Source organism: Carassius gibelio, chromosome B8 (genome assembly GCF_023724105.1).
Source record: "Carassius gibelio isolate Cgi1373 ecotype wild population from Czech Republic chromosome B8, carGib1.2-hapl.c, whole genome shotgun sequence".
NCBI lineage: Eukaryota > Metazoa > Chordata > Actinopteri > Cypriniformes > Cyprinidae > Carassius > Carassius gibelio.
The window spans coordinates 17,574,821-17,598,393 of record NC_068403.1 but is presented as its reverse complement, the minus strand read 5'-3'; the positions used below and the strand labels follow the sequence as shown (position 1 = coordinate 17,598,393).

The 23,573-nt window shown below is 35.0% G+C and overlaps 1 protein-coding gene across 2 annotated transcripts in view; it reads right to left on the bottom strand.

Annotated features, from left to right (window-relative positions):
* The window catches only part of ralgps1 (Ral GEF with PH domain and SH3 binding motif 1), a 127,522-nt gene that overhangs the window by 76,640 nt on the left and 27,309 nt on the right, over positions 1-23,573 (bottom strand). For both annotated transcript variants that reach the window (XM_052563493.1, XM_052563492.1), the window contains 8 exons: positions 23,149-23,237; positions 21,114-21,247; positions 19,305-19,409; positions 18,091-18,141; positions 10,238-10,321; positions 8,673-8,762; positions 6,971-7,063; positions 742-868 (listed from right to left, as the gene is read on the bottom strand). In XM_052563493.1, the coding sequence (XP_052419453.1) occupies positions 742-868; positions 6,971-7,063; positions 8,673-8,762; positions 10,238-10,321; positions 18,091-18,141; positions 19,305-19,409; positions 21,114-21,170 (607 nt within the window). In that variant the 5' untranslated portion in view covers positions 21,171-21,247; positions 23,149-23,237. The remainder of the gene's footprint in view (positions 1-741; positions 869-6,970; positions 7,064-8,672; positions 8,763-10,237; positions 10,322-18,090; positions 18,142-19,304; positions 19,410-21,113; positions 21,248-23,148; positions 23,238-23,573) is intronic.

Genomic DNA, 23,573 nt, shown 5'->3' with positions numbered 1-23,573 from the left:
GACTGATGTGTGTGTAACTAATCGTTCACTGGGCTTCTGCAACATCCAGTGAGAGTCTCTGACAGACATCTATTCATAAGAGAGAAAAGGGGGCTACCAATTTGGAAATAAGTGCTACAATATGATTTCATTGTATTTTCCATCTCTACATTCCATGTAAAGCCACTGAAGTGGCTAGAGAGAAAGTCAAAGAGCTATTTGACTTTCATAAGCTATAAGATATTTGAGATTAAACAGAAATCCTAATAAAGCCTGAAATTATTGGATGAAGGTTTTTTTTTTTCTTCCTGTGCTGACACCTAAAACAGGAAATGGCACATTTCTCAATCATCACTGAACCAGAGTGGTATAATGAAACACCCTCTGCTGGTCACCAAACAAAGTGCAAATGAGATAAGGCCAACAAAATAAAATGAGCTGCTCACACAACTTAAAATGAACCTTATCACAAGTAAAAGCTATTATACTGAAGTAATTGAATGAGTCAACATTATAAGCCTGGCTAAGCTCAGTGGGCCATGATTCATTCCTTTCCCTGACCCAAATTATTCTTCTGTTCAAATGAAGCATCTTCAGCTTTATTTACAGTCTTATTTTTTACAACCCCACAATAAAAATAATTTATAAATACAGTAAATCTCTCAAGACATTTCTGGCTGGATGTTGTCATGATATGAGGGAATGGAGTCTACAAAATACCATTAACCCAAGTACAGATGTGATCTTTTATATAACACTTACCTAGATAGGGGATGCAGGGGGCCATTTTGAGGGACCTGGTGTACTCTCTCATGCGGTTGTAGTTCTCTTCTTTTGACGTCAGGAAGTCGAGCTTCTCAAAGGTGGCCTTGTCCTTTCGACTGATCAGCTGTTCAGAACAGAAAGCACATAAGGAATGAACAGTTAATTTATTCGGAAAATAAGGAAAAGCTAATGGATGTCTAAATCTAAAACATCTAAATCAATGAGCATTTAAAGTGCTTACTTTGGAACAAGTAAAACATAGGAACAAGTATAAAAAAATAAAATAAATAAATATATAAAAAAAACTGTATATATATACAGGATAGGAACAAGAAAAGATATTTAAAAATGAAAATATCAAATAAACATATACAATAGAATACAAGTAGACAAAATTACTATTTTAATTTCAATAAAAAATATTAAATTAGTTTAATATTTTAATATTAAAATGATCATTTCCATCACCTAGTATTTTCATCTCAGTTACCTCTATTAATTCATTCAAATATGATGAAAACCCCCTACAAAATGTTAATATATAAAAACTGTATTTAAAGACATAACTACATTAAGAAAACTGTTCATGTCTTTTAAAGTCTATATAATAATATTCTTGTTTTAACTTGAGCTTTTCATAATGGAATAATAATAGAACATATTTTTCATCTCAGCTCTGCCTTTGTTTATTTATTATACTGTATACTCAGTATGACGAATTCAGTAGTATACTGCCTATGTAAAATAATCAGAGTTACTCCCAATTGGCTACTAACTTTAGAAGGGGGGACATGTGGAGGCGCCGTTTTGTAAATTTTGTCAGAGGGGAGCCCCACTAAGACTTCTGATCTAAATAAAGCTGTCTGCAAATGTGAAAAACAAGACACAACCCATTGAAAGACAAATAGAATTGTATTAAGGGATCACTTCCCAGAACTCAGCACCCAAACTCCAGGCCCTGGGTATATTTCTCATTTATAGAAAGCACATGACCACAATAAATAGGCTCAGTGTCTAGAATGCCTTTATGAGTGGCATAATTTCACCCAATGCTTCTTTACAGCACATGTGCTATTGAAGCTGTGGGGATGACCATGTGCAAAACCCCTGTTATAGGATTAAGAAAAAGCTCATTAACTGAAGAATTCCATCACACATGGATTTATCACATCAAATGCTGAAGTAAATTTCAACAAAGTACTTCAACATGCTCTTCTTGTGTTAGACAGATACACATATTGTAGTTCACTCTTTTGTAGGTTTGGTGAGCGATTTTGTCCAACAATCCAAGTAACGGTCCATGAAACCACACTGTTGGCAGATGACTTTCCATCAGTCTCCAGAGATGTAATCACACAGTACTGTTTTTCCCTTATTAATGTTCATATATTGTTTAACTCTGTGTGTATAATGCGCTCTGTGTCTTGCATAGGGTTTTTTTGTTGTTGTTGTTGAGTTAACTATTCCAAAGCAAAGGGGAAAAAAACACTAAACAAAAACAAAGCAAAACAAAAAGCAAAGTAAAGCAAAACAAACAAAAAAGCAAAGTTAAACAAAAAAACAACAACAACAAAGCAAAAAGGAAAGCAAAACAAAACAAAAAGCAAAGCAAAAACAAAGGAAAGCAAAACATAAATAAAGCAAAGCAAAGCTAAAAGAAAACAAACAAACAAAAAATAAAACAAAACAAAACAAACAAAAAATAGAGTGAAGTAATAATGATTTCTTGGTGAAATATTTCCTTAACCCCTTGAAAAGTGCACAATCCAAACTAGATTTTTAATAATTTGTGATCGAAAACATTTTATAACATGATAATGATGTTCCATTTTTATGGTAATGCAATGTCTGATTCTAAAATGAGTCTTATAGGATGAATTTTAAGATTTTAAGCCTTCAGCTGATATACAGTATATAGGGAGGTATTTGGAAACTGAATGAAGTGAAAGAAACTGAATGCCAAATTCAAATGTCATGGATCTGCAAGAAACTGAAAGACTGTAATAATTAAATTATATTAGTCATTTGCCAGCCAAGTTACTCCAATGAGCCCGATTTGTGGATACATTTATACTCAGACAATAGTTAGGGAGTGGAAAGCTGACTTGACAGGAAGCTAACTCTCATTCATCATTTAGATGTTGGCCTAAAATGAACCTGAAGAATTTAATGAACCACAACTTGGATTTTTCTCATTTGGACTTGCTACAGAGGAACGGTAAACTGATTTTTACCTCCGTTTTATTCAACAAAGGAAGTGGTAAGAACTGCAGTTGATTTTAAACGGTGCTGAGATAATCCATGGCAGGAAAGTTAGATCGCGAGGAGAGCCTGATGTGGAAATGATAATATTATGACAAAGATTTGAAGAAGTACTAAGGGAAACTGCTTATGATATTTTAAGGAAAAACTAATTACAAAGCAATTACAAATGATGAACAGGGTAAATTGTAACTCCACTGACATGTTTCAGTGAATGTGATTTCCATGTGCGCGTGTGTGTGTGTAACATCTCGACAAGAAGACTAGTGATTTTCTGCCTGATTTAGAGCAACCAAATGCCAAAACAAAAGTCTTTTCTGATCTCCTTTATCAAGCCTCCATCACCCGCCACCACGACCACAGCAGCAGACGGCCTTCCTTGAGTGCAGGACTTGAGCGTCTGCCACAGTGGCATTACTCATTCCTATAGTCACACACACAGTGCTAAACAATCCCTCTGAGGGCGATAAAAGTGAGGGGATTCCTTCAACTACTAACATCTTTATTTTATTTTGCAGTAACACATGGCTGACTTTGATTACAGCGCAGTTCATGGAGGTCAGCCCTGTGCTCTGTAGCCGTTCCAGATAGCAGTGAAAGCCTCCATACATCCGCAGCTGCAATGATTGAGTACCACTGAGCAACTTTCCACTTAGACTGAATTTGATGGGGATGAGCTTCTCAGCAATAGGTGCAATATTAAGAGCTGGATTTGTAATTTGACTTTTGTGTGTAACTTAGGACGGGAGAAAGGGCAGAATAGAGGATCAGCTAATAGTAAATGGAAGAAGGAGAATGAACCATGCAATAGAAAAGGAGCACTATGTGCTTTGTTGCAATTCCTTTTAAAATGACTGGCCAAGTGGTTTTATTTTTCTTGCATTTGACAGTTTTTAAGTATTAATTTTGGGACACAGAGAAAATGCTGAGATACACACTGGAATCAAGAGACCATCTGTCTGACTGTCAACCAATCCAGTCTATCTCTCTGCCAATACCTTTACATTTTTACTTCTTTTTGTGAACAAGCCCTCCAGCTCTTTTAATACGTCCTTTCTCCATTTTAATTTCATACTCCCAAAATGATTTTTTTATCATGCATAACTTATGAATTAGAAATCAGAATACCAAAATAAAGTGAATTAAGATATCTTCCTTGATACAATACAATAATTTGTGGTGTCAAGGCTATAATCTGATACTATATCAAAATCAATCAATTAATAATTACAAAAATCAATAAATGTTCATAATTTATTATCATAATCAGCTATGTGATAAAAATACTAAAAATGTATGCAAGCCATATTTCTCACAAACCTTCTGGCTTAAATGTACATATATCTTACTGTGTATATGTTTGTGTGTATATATAGTGTTTGTGTTATTACAATTCTTTTTTTGACTACTAATGTATTCTAAAATGTGGATAGTCCAAACCATTAACTAGAAACATGAATAAAATTGTATAAAATAAAATGCATCTTGAGTTTCAAAAGAAGTACAATTGACAGAATCATATCAATGTAACTAAATTATTTGATTAGGGAACAAAAAATTGCAGAATTGTTTTATTATTATTATTTTTTTTACATTTAATGTCACAACTTTACCTTTCCTCTATTTATTTATTAATGATTAGTATTTAATCCTTCGGTTATTTTAGCTTTAAACAGTCATTTTTTAAAGTGATCTCAGGCTTACAGACCCCACTGCTTCCATGTATAAAGCCGAACAAACCAATAATAAAAAATTGCTGAATATATGATAAAGGCATATCAAATCTATATCCGTGTACATAATATGTTCCAAAATGTGTACCAGTGAGCACCGTATTCCTCCTAATTCATTGCATGCCCAATGGGAAATCAGCAGTTAATCTTCAAATAAGTGGAAACAAGGCCTCGAAGTCAAGCGGTTCAGAAATTGGCTGGAACAAATGACATAAAGAATTACTCAATCCAGTCTGTGCCATGAGCAGTGAAACAGAAACCATTTGCAGAGAAAGACCGAAAACAGTCATTATAGTCAGGCAAAACTCTCAGCAAATACACGCAAGTGCATTTTCATTATGATAAGAACAACAAATGAAACGCTCCAATCTATAATTAAAACCAGGACCACAGGTCAGTGTGCACATTTTGTCCAATTCAAGCTTCAGGGTTTTAGGACGTATGGGTGCTTTTCCATATGTCTTAGAACCTTAAAACAGGACTGCAATGAATCAGAATATACCCCTGTAACTCATGCATGCACACAGTGTCTGGCCACGTGACATTTCAATCTTTCTAGTTAGACCTGAAGCATTTTGGAATGCAAATAACCCTGATTCAATTCTGTGGCTTTTTAAAGATGACTTGCACTTTTTGGTTTGTCAACTGCATGTCAGTTTCTCTGTCTAGCATAAACCAAAAATATTATACTGATCATCTAAAATATATGCATAAATATTGGCATATTATTTTTTAAGTCTAAATTGGATGTTGTGATTAACACAGCATCAATGAATTACACTAACAAATTGAATAAAATGATACATAATATTCTATTTAATAATGTAATTGTCAAAATTCCCTTGGGGCAAAGCTAACCGTATGGCAAGAGAGCTGGGCTTGTGGTATCAGACAAACGGTCCAGCCGCAATTACTTATAAACAACATGCTCCCTCTTTTTCCATCTTTTCTCAATTTGCAGAAGTGCTGTGGCTCAATGTGGAATGTCAGCTCTGGAGCCCGCTTGCATCCCGAATCATTAAGGGCCCCAAGTGAGTCTAAACACTACCACCGACATCGCTCAACAAAATAAGTACTGTGAATACATAAACTGCGTCATTTGACTTTTAGAGAGTCGTTTACTACCTTAAAAACTCCTGGATTCAGCTTTTTGGGACTTTTATCTGTTTACACCTATTTTTTAATAGCATGCTTCTCAAAGTAACATTCATGGTAGTTAGTCAGGACTTTTAAGTATGGAACATGATTTTAGGCATAATATGAAAGGAATGGCATATCTGCCATAACATTTTGACTACACAGAAAAATACTTAGAAGGAGGATGAGATATTAATCCATGATCATAGAACATTCTTTATACTGTCAGTGTGGATAAGATGCACATTGCTTTTTACAAGTATCCTGCTATACCCAGCTTATTCAGTTGTGCTCACTCAGGGCTGGTTGTAAGTGTTGTCTGTACAGCATATATAGTTTAGTCCTTCTACTTTTTCCTTGAGAAGAGAGGCCAAGAGGTTTTGGACCTCAAACTGTGGTGATGCATATACTTATAAATAGATTTAAAGCTTTGGCAACATTAAACAAGGTCTCAGAAACAGCTCTTTCAAAATTTTCCAAGCCACTTATATGTTCAGAACGAGATCCAATGGGCTCATTCTTTCACTGTCCCCATGCATTCAGACGACCTTCTCATCTACATCTCTGCAAATAAGATCAATGGAAATCCAAGAGCACTGGGGCTCTCTAGAGAAATAAACACAAGCACTGCATTGTCAGCTAAATTATAAAGCAGCAAAACAGCTAGCATTTGGTGGTTATGCACAATAAATCCCCTGTAAGGGAACAGAATATCAAATGAGAAGTTTTTTCCATGTGTCTTCCTAAATAAGATCTGGAAAATTATTCTGCTGTACAGGATATGCTCTGATACTTTACATATTTACATATTCAGAATTTATGATCATAATTAGGGATGATGTCATAACTAAACAGTAAATACCCATAAAAATCATATTTATAATGATCACAGTATATACTGTACATATGGCTCATGTTATTTTAACTGGAATACATATGGATATATATAATATATCCATATGTGTATATATTAATAGTCCTAACTATTGACTAAATAGCAAGTACAAGAAATAAAAAGAAGAAGTCATAAACAAAAGTCATAAATAGATCATGGATAAAATAATGAAATAAAATAAATCTTCAGTTTTGCTTACTGCCCAGGTCTTGCTCAATCTGAAGATAGGAGCGCTTTGAAGAGCAGAGACCACCGACACCAGAGAGTGGAGGTTATTCAGCTCCAGGAGTTTCTATAAAGACACAAGACACACAATCTTAATAAACATAAATTAGTTGCATGCCTCATGTAAGACACCAATGTAGACTTTAACTTGTTTGTTCCACTGTGTTTTCTGGTCTGGTCATGTCATGCTGTTGTGTTCCACTAGGCTGACCTCTGTGAACTATTATGTGTCAACTACCTTTATGGAAAGTAGGAGAAAAAGCAATGCTGCTTTGGTTTTTTAGTCATTGGCTGATCTGTTTTATCCATCAGCATAACCGTTAGTGTAGCCCACTCAGGCTTACTGGGGCATGTCTGCCGGTAGCAGGGTACACAGCTCTTTCAGGTTTGGCAGGTAGTGCAGGGTGAGTGTTCAAACATAAGGAGTCGTTCAGCGGGTTTTCCTGTGTCATGGTACATTGAGTTTCAGGAGAGCATGTAGACTGAATGAATTCACAGCAGCCTGTGGCTCTCTGTGCGAGAGAGAGACTGTTGGCACGAACAACAAGTAAAGCATCTAGATAACCATATGATTGTTTGGAAAGTTTTTGAAGTATTATTCCAAAAGAAAGATATATATTTTTAAATGTATAAAATTAAAGCTTAAAAAAAAAAAATCTCTTCTGTATCAGCCATGCCACAAGGATGCACCGTTTCTACTTGTATTTAGCTTTGATTTGAAAGAAAACAGCACATCCTTGTGGCGCGGCTGATACAGAAGTGCACACACAACATACAGTGTTATGGAGAGACTGTTGACAAAGAAATTGTTGAATAAAGTTGTAATCTTTGTTTTCTTAGCTTACAAAAAGTATTCTTGTCACTTCATGATGTTAGGGGTTGAACCACTGATAGCAGATGGACTATTCTGACGACGTGTTTCATACTTATCTGGACCTTGACAATGTAACTTACTTGGCTGTCTATGGGACAGTCTTAAGCCACCAGGTTTTCATCCAAAATATCTTAAATTGTATTCCGAAGATGAACGGAGCTTTTACGGGTTTGGAAAGACATGGGGGTCGTGATTAATGACAACATTTTCTAAATGTTCATTTTGGGGAGGGGTATCCCTTTTATTTTGAACACATAAGGTGTTATTTTGATTTAAAAATAAAAACAAAACTCAAAAGCATTAAATTCCATGTTACTGTCACTTTACAGATTCTAGTCTGAGATGTCTAAGATGGATCACAGTCAGATGAAGTCATTTGTATGATGTTCTCATCCTTATTTTATGCCATAAATAGTCACCACTCCTTTGCAATGTCTCTAACCATTCTTACTGACTTAAAACAGAAGGCTTAAATCCATCAAGGCTTGTATAACGTCATTAAAATTGCCCATTGTTAAAGGAAAAATCTTGAAAGTGCCCATGAAAACTGGTCTTGCTTGAATTTCTAATAAAACACCATCAGTTATAGTAACGCCAGTGTCAAGGATAATTACTAGGATACCAAACGCAATTCAGATGTGAATACAAATAATAAGAAATGATTGAACTTGAACTTGGAAGTTATAGGGTCAGTTATATTTCTGCCATGGCAACACAGACAAAGAAAAAAACAACTAACGGTAAATAAAGGAAACAAGCTTCACTGGCTGAAGGAACTGTAAAAAAACAAAGAATGTCTCACCTTGGCAATTTTGATGAAGTGGCCCAATATTTCTGCTCGGATTTTCAATGTTTGAGCCGTCAATATCTCCCTCACTGCCCAGAAACTGACCTAAGAGAGGAAAATATGGTAGGTGAATAAAATGAGTCCCACAATGCACTGTTATCATTGTTATCTCTGCAGAATAAGAGTTTAGATGTAAAATTATGATTAAAATAATATATATATATATATATATATATATATATATATATATATATATATATATATATATATATATATATATATATATATATATATATTATGATTTATTATTTTTTTTACTACATGGACACATATAATTTATGGCTATATGTTAATTAATTGCTGTGATGAAAACTGTATTCGATTGTATTCGTTTTTTTTATTTTTATTTTCCAGAAAGAGTTTTCTCTTACGTACAAGTGCCAGAACATCAGTCAAATGAATCTAAGAAGCAAAACTGAATCTTTCCTTATTTCACTCAGGAAATAGAAGAAATTGGTTGTTGCTTATGACATTAAAAAGACCGAAATGACAAGATTAATTGCAGACCTCAAATGGCCACTTACATCAACGTTCCAAGACATTTAAGCTCTGCCAAAATCAAATGCCAATTATATAAAAATCATATTCATTCCTACTGCACACTGACCTTCTTAAGCGGATATTTATAGCCGTATTTTCAGAAATGGGAATAAAGAAAGTATTGTGCATTTTCAATAAAATTGTGTGAATTGGTCAGGTCATTATAATGTGTAAGGATGTGTGTGTGGTGCAGAAAGAGCATGCAGGGACTCGAGGAACATTTTTCTGACTAGGTGGTACTTGGATGTTTTCATTTGTCAAAATCGGAGCTTTCTCTGAAAGTTTACGATCCACTGTTGTAAAACATCAGTTCTGTATGTGTAAGTACCATATATAATATACTTAATTGACCATTTCAAATGCCTTTAATGCCACATATAAAAACTGAAGTACACAAAGAAGAGTGGCTGGCATTAGTCTGGAAAAAAGGGAGAAAAAAATGTTTTGTTGGATGTGTCCAGTGCAGTGTATTCATTTATCTAAAGGAGTTAATGCAGCTGTTTGGTTAAAATACCTAAATGGACAAGCATGATGGATTTGTCTTTTATCTGAGGTGCCTGTTTGTGCTACAAAAACTGTAATATCCAGTAAAAAGACACATTTTGTGTGATTTGAAGCAACATGCATCCCCCATTTGCGCTTGTAAAAGTGGACACCTAATGGAGTTCTGTTTCACACTAATAGACTCATGTGTTAAACACAGAGCCTAGTGACAGGCTCTAAAATAGTCTACATAAAATATACTTTATCAGCTATATAGTGAGGTTTCTAGCTGACCATGTGTCAAATTACCAGTGCATTTGGGACTAAAACACAGTGTCAATGTTCCTCTTTCAGTATAATAACATCACTGACCTCTATTATACGAGTTATTTCTGGTGGTGCTAATGGACCTAGGTCTCGAACCGCAGCATTAAGCTTTTAATAAATGATTTTAAAGCATTCCTGTTGGCTACACTGACTAGCACAATATTGCTTACCTGGTTAAATCTCCGTGTGAAGGCCACAACATTGGGTGACAGGCTATGCTTCTCCTTCTTGTTCCATCCACAGCTTGCCAGCTCCTAAACAACCAAATAGTCAAATTAAATTTTTCAACAGTGTTTTTTAAATGGAATAGTTTAAGTCTAATGCTTGCATTTGATCAACACTACAATTCAAATGTTTGGTGTTTTTTTTATGTTTTTGAAAAAGTTTGACAAAGATTCCATTTATTTGACCAAAAATACAGCAAAACTTAATACAATAATATTGCGAAGTAGTAGTATTATTTAAAATGACAAATATATTTGAATATACTGTGGTCAACATTTGAAGTGGATCAAAAAAAAAAAAACGTTCATCAAAGTTGTCCTAAGACAAGAAAGCACTCCACTTCAAATGTAGACTACTGTATTTTAAAATGTAATTAATTCCTGTCAATTTTCAGCATCGTGTCACATGATCCTTCAGAAATCATTCTAAGCTGATTTGCATGTCTTATTATTATCAACATTGAAAACAGTAGTGCAAAACTGCATTTTGATAAATCTAATGCATTTGCTTACTAATAGTACAAATTTCTTTAACTTTTGAATAGTGGTGTAGACTGATATGAATGAAATCACACTGAACGGCTCTTTATTACACATTGCCTTACACCATTCCTTCATTCATGAAGTCAAATAAACGGAGTATAAAAATTAGCATACCCACATAATAAAATACCCACAACACACCACACTATTTTCCACTTTAGCATTTACTGAGAATTACTACATATTTGACTATACTGTATTTGTTACTGACCTATAGTAGCAAACACCATCCTTGTATTGACTGAATTTAGAAACCATTTATAAATCAACTACAGGAATAAAGTGAGAAAAGTATGCAAAGAACAAACACCACATCTGTTGCTTTCATCTCATCAACAGAACAGCTTTGCATGGGGACTTTATATGGTTCTAAGCCTCCTCAGGTTCACAGAGTCATGAATATTAGCACTTTTATAGTATCGTGCAGACTAAAAGCAGATGGAAACATTCGAATGCATTTCAGTTTCCACATGGACAGAGTGGAGTGGAGTTTCCATGTGAATAAGCAGTTCGTTCTGGGTACAGCACCTTACCAAAATATTTTAGGTTTGTTTGCTAAGTCATCACTTTAAGCCACACATTTCGTCAGGGACACAGCATAGCTATAATGCAAGAGGACTTGTTTGGTTATACATCACCATTCAAACGTTTGGGGTCAGCAATGTTTTATTTTTTTTAAGAAAATAATACTTTTATTCAGCAAGGATGTATTAAATGTATTACATTTCTTGTATTTTGATTAAATGCAGCCTTGATGAACATAAGATCTTTTTTTCAAGAATATAAAAAACTCCAAACTTTTGAATAATAGTGTATATTTGGAGTACACTTCAGTTTAACAGGGTTATACATTTTTATTACTATTTTTTTGCACCCAAAAGAGTCTTTCAGTTTTTTATTACAATTTCCACCTTAATTTCTGTGTGTGCTCCAGTCTCTCCTGCAGGCAGATATTTTAAAAAACACTATTCATGCAATATACTGTTTAACTGATCCTTCCTTTGCTAACTTAATTGAAATGTGACTGAAATGATCAGGGACCTTCTTAAAATCAAACTTCAGAATTAAGAAGGATACCTAGAGCAGTGTGCACAGCCAAGTGCAGCACAAGGTTTAACTTAATTTTACTTATATTCTACTATTATAAGTTACAATATGTTCAGTGGTATATAAAGTACCTGAAAGTCATACTCGAGTCATACTCTTCCCAGAACTTTGGTAGAAGTTGAAGTCACCGTTTAGAATAGTATTTGAGTAAAAGTCTTAAAGTATTTGATACTTATACTTAAGAACGAAAAGTATTTTTTAAATCTTAAAAATACTTAAGTGTTGAAAGTAAAAGTACAAGTAAATGCAAAATGGAAAAGAAGCAAATATATATATATATATATATATATATATATATATATATATATATATACAAGTAAATGCAAAATGGAAAAGAAGCAAATATATATATATATACACAGCTTGAGTAGCAAGATTTTGTTCAGTTCTAACTATTTCTTCCATTTTGTATTTTTGGGTAATAAGAAGCACTTCATCTAGTACTTAGTGTCTTTCATTCCAACATAAAAAACATTTCTGGAATCTGCATCTGAAATAGCATTTAGCCAACAGTTTATGTATCTCAGAGGGGACATGGATGTGATTATGCATCTGCAGAAAACGGTTAACTAGGCCTACATTCAATTATATAAATATAAAAAGCATACAGAAGAATTATTGCCATCTACAATTTAGAATGCCTGGAATATTGAGTTTTAATAGACTAATAAATTAATGTGCGTGCACTCTGAGTGTGATTTGGTGATATAGCTTACATGATAACGTCAGGTTGCACATCATTACAACAACACTTACCATATTATTGCAGACGTACTGTATATCACACACCCCAGCCTCGACTTGAGTGGAAAAGTTAAATCATCCGCAGTTGTGTGCGGCGTGAACTTGTTTGCATGTGAGCAAAGCTATTTTTAGGAGTTTAACTTGCAAACGCCAGACACGGATTCGTCAAACCTGCTTTCCTGGAGTCTGTGTTCTTCTGACTATTTTGTAGTAAGTAACGAATATACTTTGGGGAAATGTATATCGGAGTAAAAGTATACATTTTAATTAGGAATTGTAGTGGGGTAAAAGTAAAAGTTGCCTGAAATATAAAAACTCAAGTACAGATACTCCCAAAAAATACTTAGTACTGTAACAAAGTATTTTTACTTTGTTGCATTACAACACTGAATATGTTTTATAGTCGTCTTTATGTCAAAAGATCAAGTATAATTTGATTCCACATGACAAAAGCATACAAACTTTCACACTTTATCTTTCATTCTGACTCTAAAAAAATTCTGCAAAAGGTCTGTAGCCAAAAACAACTGTACAAAACACTACTTTATGCAAAGAGACACTGTCTGCTCACATTACTCACACAGCACTAATTTAGCAGTTGTTATAGAACCAACGTACATCTGAAATCTATTAATCCAGTTGCCCGTGTCAACTTCAGGAACATCTCCTTTTAGAATCCGCAATAAATCCTGAAGCATGCTGCTGAAATATTGATGAATGAATGTATGTGCATGTGGTCAAACGCAAAAATTTACTTATAATAGTGTTTCCACAGGCCAGTGAAACTTACAGGCAAAGGCCTCAACAATAACAAACCCACTTTCGTTGTCAAATATGTCAGGGTTGGAAAGACTGTGTAATGATCGAATCGTCAATTAGTGGCTGAGGAGGTCAAACTCAGCATTTTTAAAATTAGCTCTTTTCCAGTGGGAACTTCTGCTGTAAGCAAATTAATCCAATGTGTTTCACGCTCTAGTCTTCATCAGAGAAGGGATAACATGGGAGATGTTTTGCTACTTTTTATAAAACCAATCAGCTGAACAATTTATGCGCGCAGAGCTGCTGAGATGCAAACATGTCTAAAGGAATAAAGATGGAAGATTTATCTTGACATAAAACAAGTTCATGCTCCACAAATCAGATAATTTCCCTTAACATCAATTAAAATAGCTCTGAGTCAAAAAACGGGCATTTTTAGCAATAAAACCATTGGCAACACCTTGAGTACAAGCAGATCAACATGACAGCACTGTCCGCTGTAGGGAAATTTAATTTTCACCTGTGACTAAAGAGACTCCAGGGAAGGAAGCGGTAATATGCTTCTCTGCTGTTTCCTTCACCTAATCCAGACCTTGTTTAATGTTTTAGAAATGTCAAAAACCTACACAAGGGCCTAACTGCATTGCTTTTTTGCAGTTTGAAGGGCATATCCTTTCATTTAGATGTTTTGGGAGAAGAGTAATAACAGTATTAAAAAGCATGTTAATGAATCATTTTTACCTCATTCTATATATAGAAAACTTTAGGAACTCGAGCTGCATCAGAGGACACTTTGGGAACGACTATGCCCACACCGCCAGACTTTCAAATCTCTGCCTAGTGTGGACAAGCACAGCTAAAGAAAAAGAAAGGGTGGCCCATAGCCAATATATATATTTACATACAGCACACAGAGAAATTGACATGAATATGATATATTGCATAAAGCGCAGCATAATTTGAAATCAGGAGTTTAATGTTTAAGGCATTCAATTCATACGGACCAACCATCACACAGAGAACACACGATCATGCTGAATAAAAATTTACACTTCACAAGATCTCACAGCTGTACTGACTAAGTTTGCAAGGTTTGTGAAATTAAATATTCATTAGTAATTTATAGATTTGTTTAAATTATATAAATGTGTATTTGCTTAATGCTGATGGCAAATGAGAAAGTATTATAATGTTTGTCTTTCTACTACTAATAATATAAAATCAATCGTTATTATACTTTTTGTATAAATTAATTCCTTTGTTTAACCATTCTATCTGATTATTAGACAGACTTCTATCCATATTAGACAAAACTGTAAATGGTGACGGCGAACAAGAGGGAGAATGTGAGCTGTGTGCGCCCAGCCGCCAAAATACGTCAGGCGGGCCATCAGAATAAAAGTATCACCACGAACACATCGGCCAAGCAGAAAAACTTATCGGGCGATCTGATAATTGAAAAATCACAAATATCGGCCGATATATCGGTCGACCACTAATCCTGATCCACCCCTTAGCATAAGCTTCTTCTGGCAGTAGGCCTCAGCGCACTGCAAAAGAAACATGTAACCAGAGGGTGTCTGCCCACTGACTGGCTATCAAGAGGGTAGTTATCGCTCTGATCAGACATATGCTGTGGCACTATCATGCAGTCTGTAATGATATGACGTTAGAAAATATTAGCAATTTTTAGCAGACATTTATTTGAGTAACATGACGGTTAATATGAACTCATAATTGAATGTAACATAAAACAAATGATTACTTTATGTTGAAATCTTTATTTATGCCAAAAAAAAAGCTTACATTTATGTGTCTTTTTGTTCGCTGTAGCATCTATGTTGCCAAGATAATTCATACCCCTTCGTTTTAAGTGTGGTCCTGAAAAATCTTCGTTTGAAGAGCTATCTGGCCCTTCCCCTTACCCCTACCCCTCCAACCAAAAGAGAAGTTTCCACCTCAAGGCAAACAGTTTTCTCCTGAGGGAGTTCTGGATTGGAGGATAGTCTCAACAACCTCGCTTTAGAGACCGTTAGCTACGAGCTGTGCCCCCTAAGGGCCATACCCGTAACTTCCAAATTTGAGTGACAGCACGCCCTCCGCCTCTCACTCACAGAATTTTCTATTATACTTTTTGTGCAGAAAGGGTCTATGCGAGAGGGCGTGAACTATCATGCATTATGTTTTAATTTACATCTGAGAAGACAAAGACCCGCATAATGAGCTGCATAATGAGCCGTTCAGTCAGGTTTGTGAATGAGAGGGAAGAGTTACAAGAAAAAATGTGAGGACAAAATACATGTATATATATTTTATGTTTAATTATTATTTACCATTATTATTATTATTATTATTATTAATGTTGAAAAGAGCTGAGAATTTTTTAGGTTTTTTTTTTTTTTTTTTTTTTTTTTTTATAAGCCTGCTCGCAGGACCCAATGAAGCACACTTGGCAGAAGCTCCCACACCACAATGTGATCTCCTAAGGGAACCAGTCTCCCGAGACTGGTGGACTGCCAGGGCATGACTGTACTAGCTGCTCTAGGGCAGTAACTGATGGAAGCACTCACCGGAGCCCGCTGCGGCCTGAAACAGCAGCAGGGTTGAGAGAATGATCTCCTGAGGGCACTGAGAAGAGACGGGCACCATGCAATGAGGTGTACACTGCTCTTCCCCAGAGGGAGCTGGCCCGCAAAAAGTCCTCAGCCTTAGGCATCAGGACATTTACGATGAAGTCTATCCAGCGAGAATGACACATAAGGGGATGGAACACGGTAGGGTTGGGACTGCTCCGGCCCAGCAGCCCTTGCTAAACGCCTCAACCTCCTCAGAGGAAAAGGGATAAAAATGTGCTCTACTCAAGAAATGTTTATCCCAAGATCCCCTGTATATTTAACTTCTCATAGTCAGATAAGTATTTCATTTTATTCCTCAGAATTAAATTGAGTCAAACAATCAGATGAGTAAACATGGTCTGGTGTATAAAGATTCACATCAAAAACCGAAATGATGTAATATACACATTCTCCTCTGAGAAAGACCTGGGGTGAAAGGACTGCACTGAAGTGGATAAACAACACTAAACAAGACTCACAGAAAGACAGCGACTGACAAACACAGAGAGCGCTTGCTGAATGACAGAAGCTGACACCGGTTTCACCGCACATGCTTTTAAGCTTCCTAGTCACTATGTCACCCGCCCGTGACGTCTCACCCATACATTGGACTGATTGCACACACGGTTCAGAAGTGGTCACGCTGAAGGGTGTTCAACGCGTCCTGATTTTGATTAAGCACCTTCTTTCACTGATTTCTCAGGCCTTTATTCATGGAAAGCTGGGTTCACCAGAATCAATCACACAGCAATGCTTGAAACTCTCATAATACTAACTATTAATGCTGCCACGTGGAAAATCAATACATAAAAATAAGCCCATGGCCTTTTTAAACAAATGCAATCTAGAATGTCTGTGGCTGTCACTGAGAAATGATGACTTCAAATCCACACTGACTCATTAGTGCACACAGCTCACAGAGCTAGTGATCTCATGTTAACGAAGGACCACAAAGATGTAGGTCATTGGACATCATCATAATGGCACTCACTTCACTTATGCTCACATATACTCTGGATAAAGTTCAAACAATCCTGACTCTTACTAAATGTTAAGATTGATTTGCTCATCTCTTTGAAAAAAGCCAGAGATTCACACCAAGGTCACCATGAATGGAATCAAACGATTCCAGACGTGAAGCGTTAAGAAAAGTAGCTTGGTTAGGAGTAATTGCCAAACAGACTGCCAAACAATTTTCTGCTCAAGCATTACGCCATCACTGGGTAGAATGTCTGGAGAGACCTGGAAGAAGCCTGGTTTATATTTCTTCATGATAAAATGGGGACACCAAAATGGTTTTCTCACCACACTCATATTAACCCTAAAATGTGAGAAAAAACTGTCATATTTTCCAAATTTTTCATGTTATGTATTCTTTTCATTTGATTAATGTGTCTTGTGATGAAATCAGTTCATCTGGGTGGTTTAAAAAAATCATATTTATTATTTGCTCCATTTTATATTGATAGTCACTCTTTCTTTAATTTTTATAGGATCCTGAACCTGCCAGACGACCATCTTTTGATCATGGCAAGATAACGTCGAAACTAAACACTTGCGCATGATCTGGATAACAGCTAACATGGCCAAAAGTTGACGTCATTGAACATTTATCACACTGAAAGCGGTCTACACAAAACCTACGATAAACTGCTAAATGCCTTGGCAGACCTGTTTTCATTATCAGTGGAAAAACCCGGCAATTCTCTGATCACTGATCCTTGTCCAAACCTATCATATCTATTATGAGCGCCTTTCCATTGTCGTCTTCACATAAAACATTAATTAAGGAAAGTACTGAGGGCTCTGTAACTCAGAGCAGAGGAGAGGTTCTGGTTAAAGTAATGGAAGAATGTGGAGCTAGATGCTGTGGGTACCGTGGTGTGTGTGTGTGTGTCATTGATGCACTGCTATACTGCCACGTCACATTAATCTGTAGTACCAGAGAGCACATGAGATCAGCCATGGGTTTCTGTGTGGCTTGATAAAAACAGAGGGTGTGTATTTAGTTGCCATGGATATGTGTCTCACCTCAGGCTGTATCGCTTTGAATACAGGAGCGTCCATCAAAGTGATCTGACTCTGCAAAATAAAAGCTCATCATTTAATAACCTCATCTCATTCCAAACCTATATGACGTTCTTTCATGCATAGAACACAAAAGATGTTTAGCAGAATGTTCAAGCTTCTCTTTTCTGTGTAATCAAAGCAGATAGAGAGCATTGTCATCTGTGGCCACCCTTTGCTTTAAATTCAAGGTATGGGAAAAAATTAAATAATGACAATTTTTGGGTGAACTATTAGATTAACATATTTAAATGTGGCACTTTAAAGGCACAGTGAGTAATTTTCATTTAAGTAGATTTTTTGTTTCAGGGAGTTTTAAATAGACTTTATAACAGTGCTATTGATTTCTTGTGGGGTGAAATTTTTTGTTTGTATTTTTGTATTTATTTATTTATTTTTACAGTGGAAGAAGTTATTTAATGCATCTTTAGTAGAGCATAGTGGCTTTCTATAAATATAAAAAGAGCCATATCTAATTAATAGGTAATTAAATGCTTCCCTTAAGCTGGCATATTAAATTTGTGAGATGGAAAGATGAAATTTCAGAACTAGGCCATTGTGCGCATTTTATTTAAAAGTGATCCATATGTTTTAAAAAAAAAAAAATTAAAAACTGAAATATGTTTTCCTAGTTTTAAATCACTGCAGTTTATATGCCAAACCCTCACTGAGTGGCACTAGAAAAAAGTTACTTTTTTTTTTTTTTTTTTTACCAGATGAGGCATTATTAAAGTTAAAATATTAATCAACTTATAATTTAAATCAAGTCTTATAATCAACTAATTTTAAAAACTTCAAACCATCACTCATATGTGGATTTTAAATTAGATTTTTAATTCAAAATTCAGAAGTTTTATGTGTTATGTAAGTTCATACTTCTATTAACTGCGAAACTTCCCCTCTAATATTTGTTTTATATGTCAAACTAAAATTTGCCTTGGATTGTTGAGTTTTTGATGACATAAAAGAATTCTGCATTCAAAGAGCACCGATTCAAGGAGTTCACAGCCCTGCAGCATTTTTGCATATTTTTGGATGTATAAAAGTGTAGGGCTTTTATCATAACTACTGGTCATTTACACAACTGAAGCAATTTGTACTTGCATTAACATATATGTATATACATGAATGCAGTGTCACATTTTGACTCTGGGGCAGTGGAGCATTTATAAACTTACAGCAAACTCCTCGGGTGTCACTTTGAGCATGTCAAACACCACCGCGTCAAAGCTCTTGGCAGAGTCCAAACTCCGTCCATCCAGGGACTCTGAACTACTGCTGTCCTGCAGACACATGAGGAAGACAGTTAGGCTGGAAAGAGATCGAAAAACTCAACATAAAATCAGGGTTGATATTTCAAACACCTATAAAATCCATATGGACAGAGAGCCATGGCCAGTTGCACTCTCCCTGTGGAAACTTAATCAGTTTAATTACCATAGTCCATTTGAATTATATCACTCCATTTGATTATTCAGCACAGATGGTAAAAATGGATCAGAATGCAACCAAATCACTTTATTAACAGGCAATGTGCCAATCCAGCACATACTTTAATTAAAGCCAGACAAAAATACATCAGATAACAAAGGCCAGAGAAGGAAAGATACAGTCACGATGAAAAGAAAGGTTTCTTCTCAGCAAATTATCCTGACAGATCCCCTTTGAAGTTCCCCGATTCCATCCAGCGTAATATCCGTACTGATGCAGAATCTCAGTCTTATCTTCTCAATGTCTTATCTGCTCTGTGTGCACTCTTAATTGCTGGAAGATTTATTCATGCCCTCATTTCAGACTATTACTATTGAATATGTACACAACCAATGAAAAGTATGAAGTCAGTGAGATAAGATTATTATCATTATAATATTTTTTTTATAGAAATGTATACTTTTATTCAGCAAGGATGCATTAAATTGATCAAAAGTGACAGTAAAGAATTGTATTGTTACTAAAGATTTCTGTTTCAACTAAATAACATTACTGTTGTTTTTATTTTTCCAAATAAATAACATTTTTACCAACCCCAAACCTTTATGGTAATGGATTTTAATTATCAAGCTTTAGTACGCTGTGTCTGTATCATGAATGTAAGAGTGGATGGCTTCATGGGTAGGCTGTGAAACCATTTTTCTTTCTCTTTCTCTTTCTTGTTCTTTAATGTTATAAAGTATTAGCACATTCCACTTTTGGGACATAAATGGTTTCTTTAAGCAAGGCTCATTATTCAAATTCCTTATTTCTTTGGCCTTATTTTCCGGTGCCATGTGTTTTAAAACTGAGGTTTCACAACAGTAATGTGTTGACTTAAAATACATCAACTATTTTGAAAGATCTTTTAGTATGTCCTCTGTCCCAACGCAGACCAACATCTCTTACAAAACTCTCTCAGTTTGCTTTATAAATATAAAAAGAATCAATGCTGAAAAAAAGATAATTCCATAAATAATTACAACTTGGCAACACAGTAGTCATAACAATAAATAGACTTTATGAACTTAGTTAAGACTTTTGAACCTATAACTGGAAAACACAATCTTCATCACATCTTCTGAACTATCTGTGAGTTCGAGTTCACATGGTACGTCAATGACATAACACTATGCCACTGGAGCAGCTTCCTGCCAGTGTGTAATTGAACTGATCAGCACTGATGGATCTGATTCCCCTCAGCAAACCAATATCATGTGATCTAACTTGACATTCAGTTCAGACTCAGTGGCGACTCCAATCAGCTTCTGAGCAATTACACACACCACTGACGCTATAATAATCAGCAGCCATAAATCTATCATTTATAATCCATTAAACAGTTTAATGTTTGGTGCTGATGGTTCAGTTGATTATCCATATTTAACGATCCCAATTCTTTACACAAAATTAAATGAAATAGCTAAATCCATAACACAACTATGTATGAAATCGGTCGCCAGGTTTAACGTTCATAGTTGAACTCTTTAGTGAACATATAGGATGTGTTTTAGTACCTGTGTGTGGCGAGAGGTGATGCTGACGCTGGCAGGGAGTCCATTCCTCCTGTACATGCTCTCAGTCAGAAGAGAAGACCCAGATCACAGCCGACCTCAGCTGCTCACCGCCACACACGACCTCTCAGCCATCCCTGGAACACACATTACACCACAAAACCAGTCATTTAGACATCATCTGAAAGCTGAATAAATAAAATTCCCATTGATGTATGGTTTGTTAGGACAACATTTGGCTGAGATACAACTATTTGAAAATCTGGAATCTGAGGGTGTAAAAAAATCTAAATACTGAGAGAATCGCATTTAAAGTTTTCCAAATGAAGTTCTTAGCAATGCATATTACTTCTCAAAAATTACGTTTTGATATATTTACAATAAGAAGTTTAAAAAATATCTTCATGGAATGTGATCTTTACTTAATATCCTAATTATTTATAAAAAAAAAAAAAAAAAAAGAAAGAAATCATTTTGACCCATACAATATATTTTTGGCTAATGCTACAAATATGGTTTTGTGGTCCAGGTTCACAATTTAGGTCCAAATTGGTGTATTTGGCAACTTAGATTTTTGTTTTGTTTTGTTTTATTAAACCTATTAAATAGAAATGATGACTTCAAATAAAATACTGTCTTTTTATTATCATCATTATTGTTTAACATGCTGTGCTGCTGTATTTGGGATTTACTCATTCAGAGGAGTAATGTATAATATTGCCAGCAGAGGGAGGTCTTCACTATACATGCAGCACCTCTCCCCCCAACATGACTCCTGCTTCTGCCCTACATTCTGCAAGCCAGCCATTATTTGTTGAAATGAGCCATATCCATCATAGCTATTTCATTAAAAGACCCTGCAGAGCATCTCTACAATGTACTGTTCTATTAACTATTTCAGTATGGCCTAATTCAGTCCAGAACTGAAGTGCACGAGTAACAGAGGGAATAACTGCAGATTATTCCCTTCAAAAACAGTGGAGCTTTAGGATCCAAATTTTCAGTTTGATAGTAAATGGCCATCCAACATTTTCAAACATTGTTTACTGTACAATGTTAAATAACCATGTCATTAAAATAAAGCACTCAAATGTATTATTTTACCAAAACAGCACAGGGCCAGCAGTATTCTGAAATGAACAGGAGAAGCTAACATCATAGCCTGTTCAGATAAAAGGGAGACTTGCAGATGTAGCTAATTATTTGTAGGATTTTATTTTTATTTCCCCAAGTATGACTCATCACCCCAGGGTTATTATTGGTGTAAAAAAAATGCTTAAATAAAATAAATGTTACTACTTGCCAAAGCAGCATTTTATTTTCTACTTGCTGTACTCAAATAAATAAAACTAAAATTGAAATAAAAAAAATAAATAGAAATATAAAAAAAGAATAATAATAAAATGAAAAAACACACACAATTGTTAAAACTTTCAAATGAAAATATAAAACTAAAAACTAATTCAAAATATTAATAAAAACTATAACAGTATCTCAATGATAATAAAATAACACTGTGCCACCCTTTGTGCTCATTCAGAGAAAATTATGTAAAGCAACAACAAACTAGAAGAGATGACCTCAGCATATTCAGCTCAAGTTATGAAAGAGCAGTTTCAGCTATAAGATATCAAGAAAAGCTGTATGAGAAACAGACAAGATGGAAAAAGATTACCATGTTATGCAGAGCAGTTTCCATTAAGCGCTATTAGATATCGTATATGGATCTAGCTAATGAAGAAAAACATGAGATTTAATATTACATAATCTAATGCCATTTCTTTGTTTAATTTGTCAAATTTTATTTTCCCTGATGTCAGTGTATAATGTTAGTCAATGTTTCAGCAACAAAAAACAGTCATAATAATTTATTTTTTTCGCAACGTTTACCGGAAAAAATTTGTATTTTAAAACTTCACATAGTAGTACATCAAATTTCAAAATGGTATTTCGTTATATGACCCAATTAGCAAACATTTATTTGCACAACAACTAACAAAAACAATAACTTAAATACAATTTGTACAGATTTGCATACCCATTTTGTTTTTCCAGATCTTTCACATGGCTAATATCTGCATGGTAGTGTTGGTGAAGGCCATCCCAAGCAGTGGTTCTTTAGTAATACTGAAAATGAAAGAGAGATAAAAGGAAGACATACATTATGGTCATTATTATGTCAATAAACTCTGATTTTATGATTAAAATACAAACCATTCATCAGGGTGTAGTTGTGACTCTACCACAAAGTTTATCATCAGCAGATCATCAATGTTAGTTTCCCCATTTTCACAACGACATATAAAAATACGAGAAGTGTATAGACAAATAGAATTGAGAGGTTTTTATACTTCATGATTTATTAAACAATTGTTGACATGGATGAAATATTATTCTATACTGTTTTAAAGATAAACTCACTGTTTACCTGAGAGCAGCAGTATTTAACTAGTGTAATCGAGT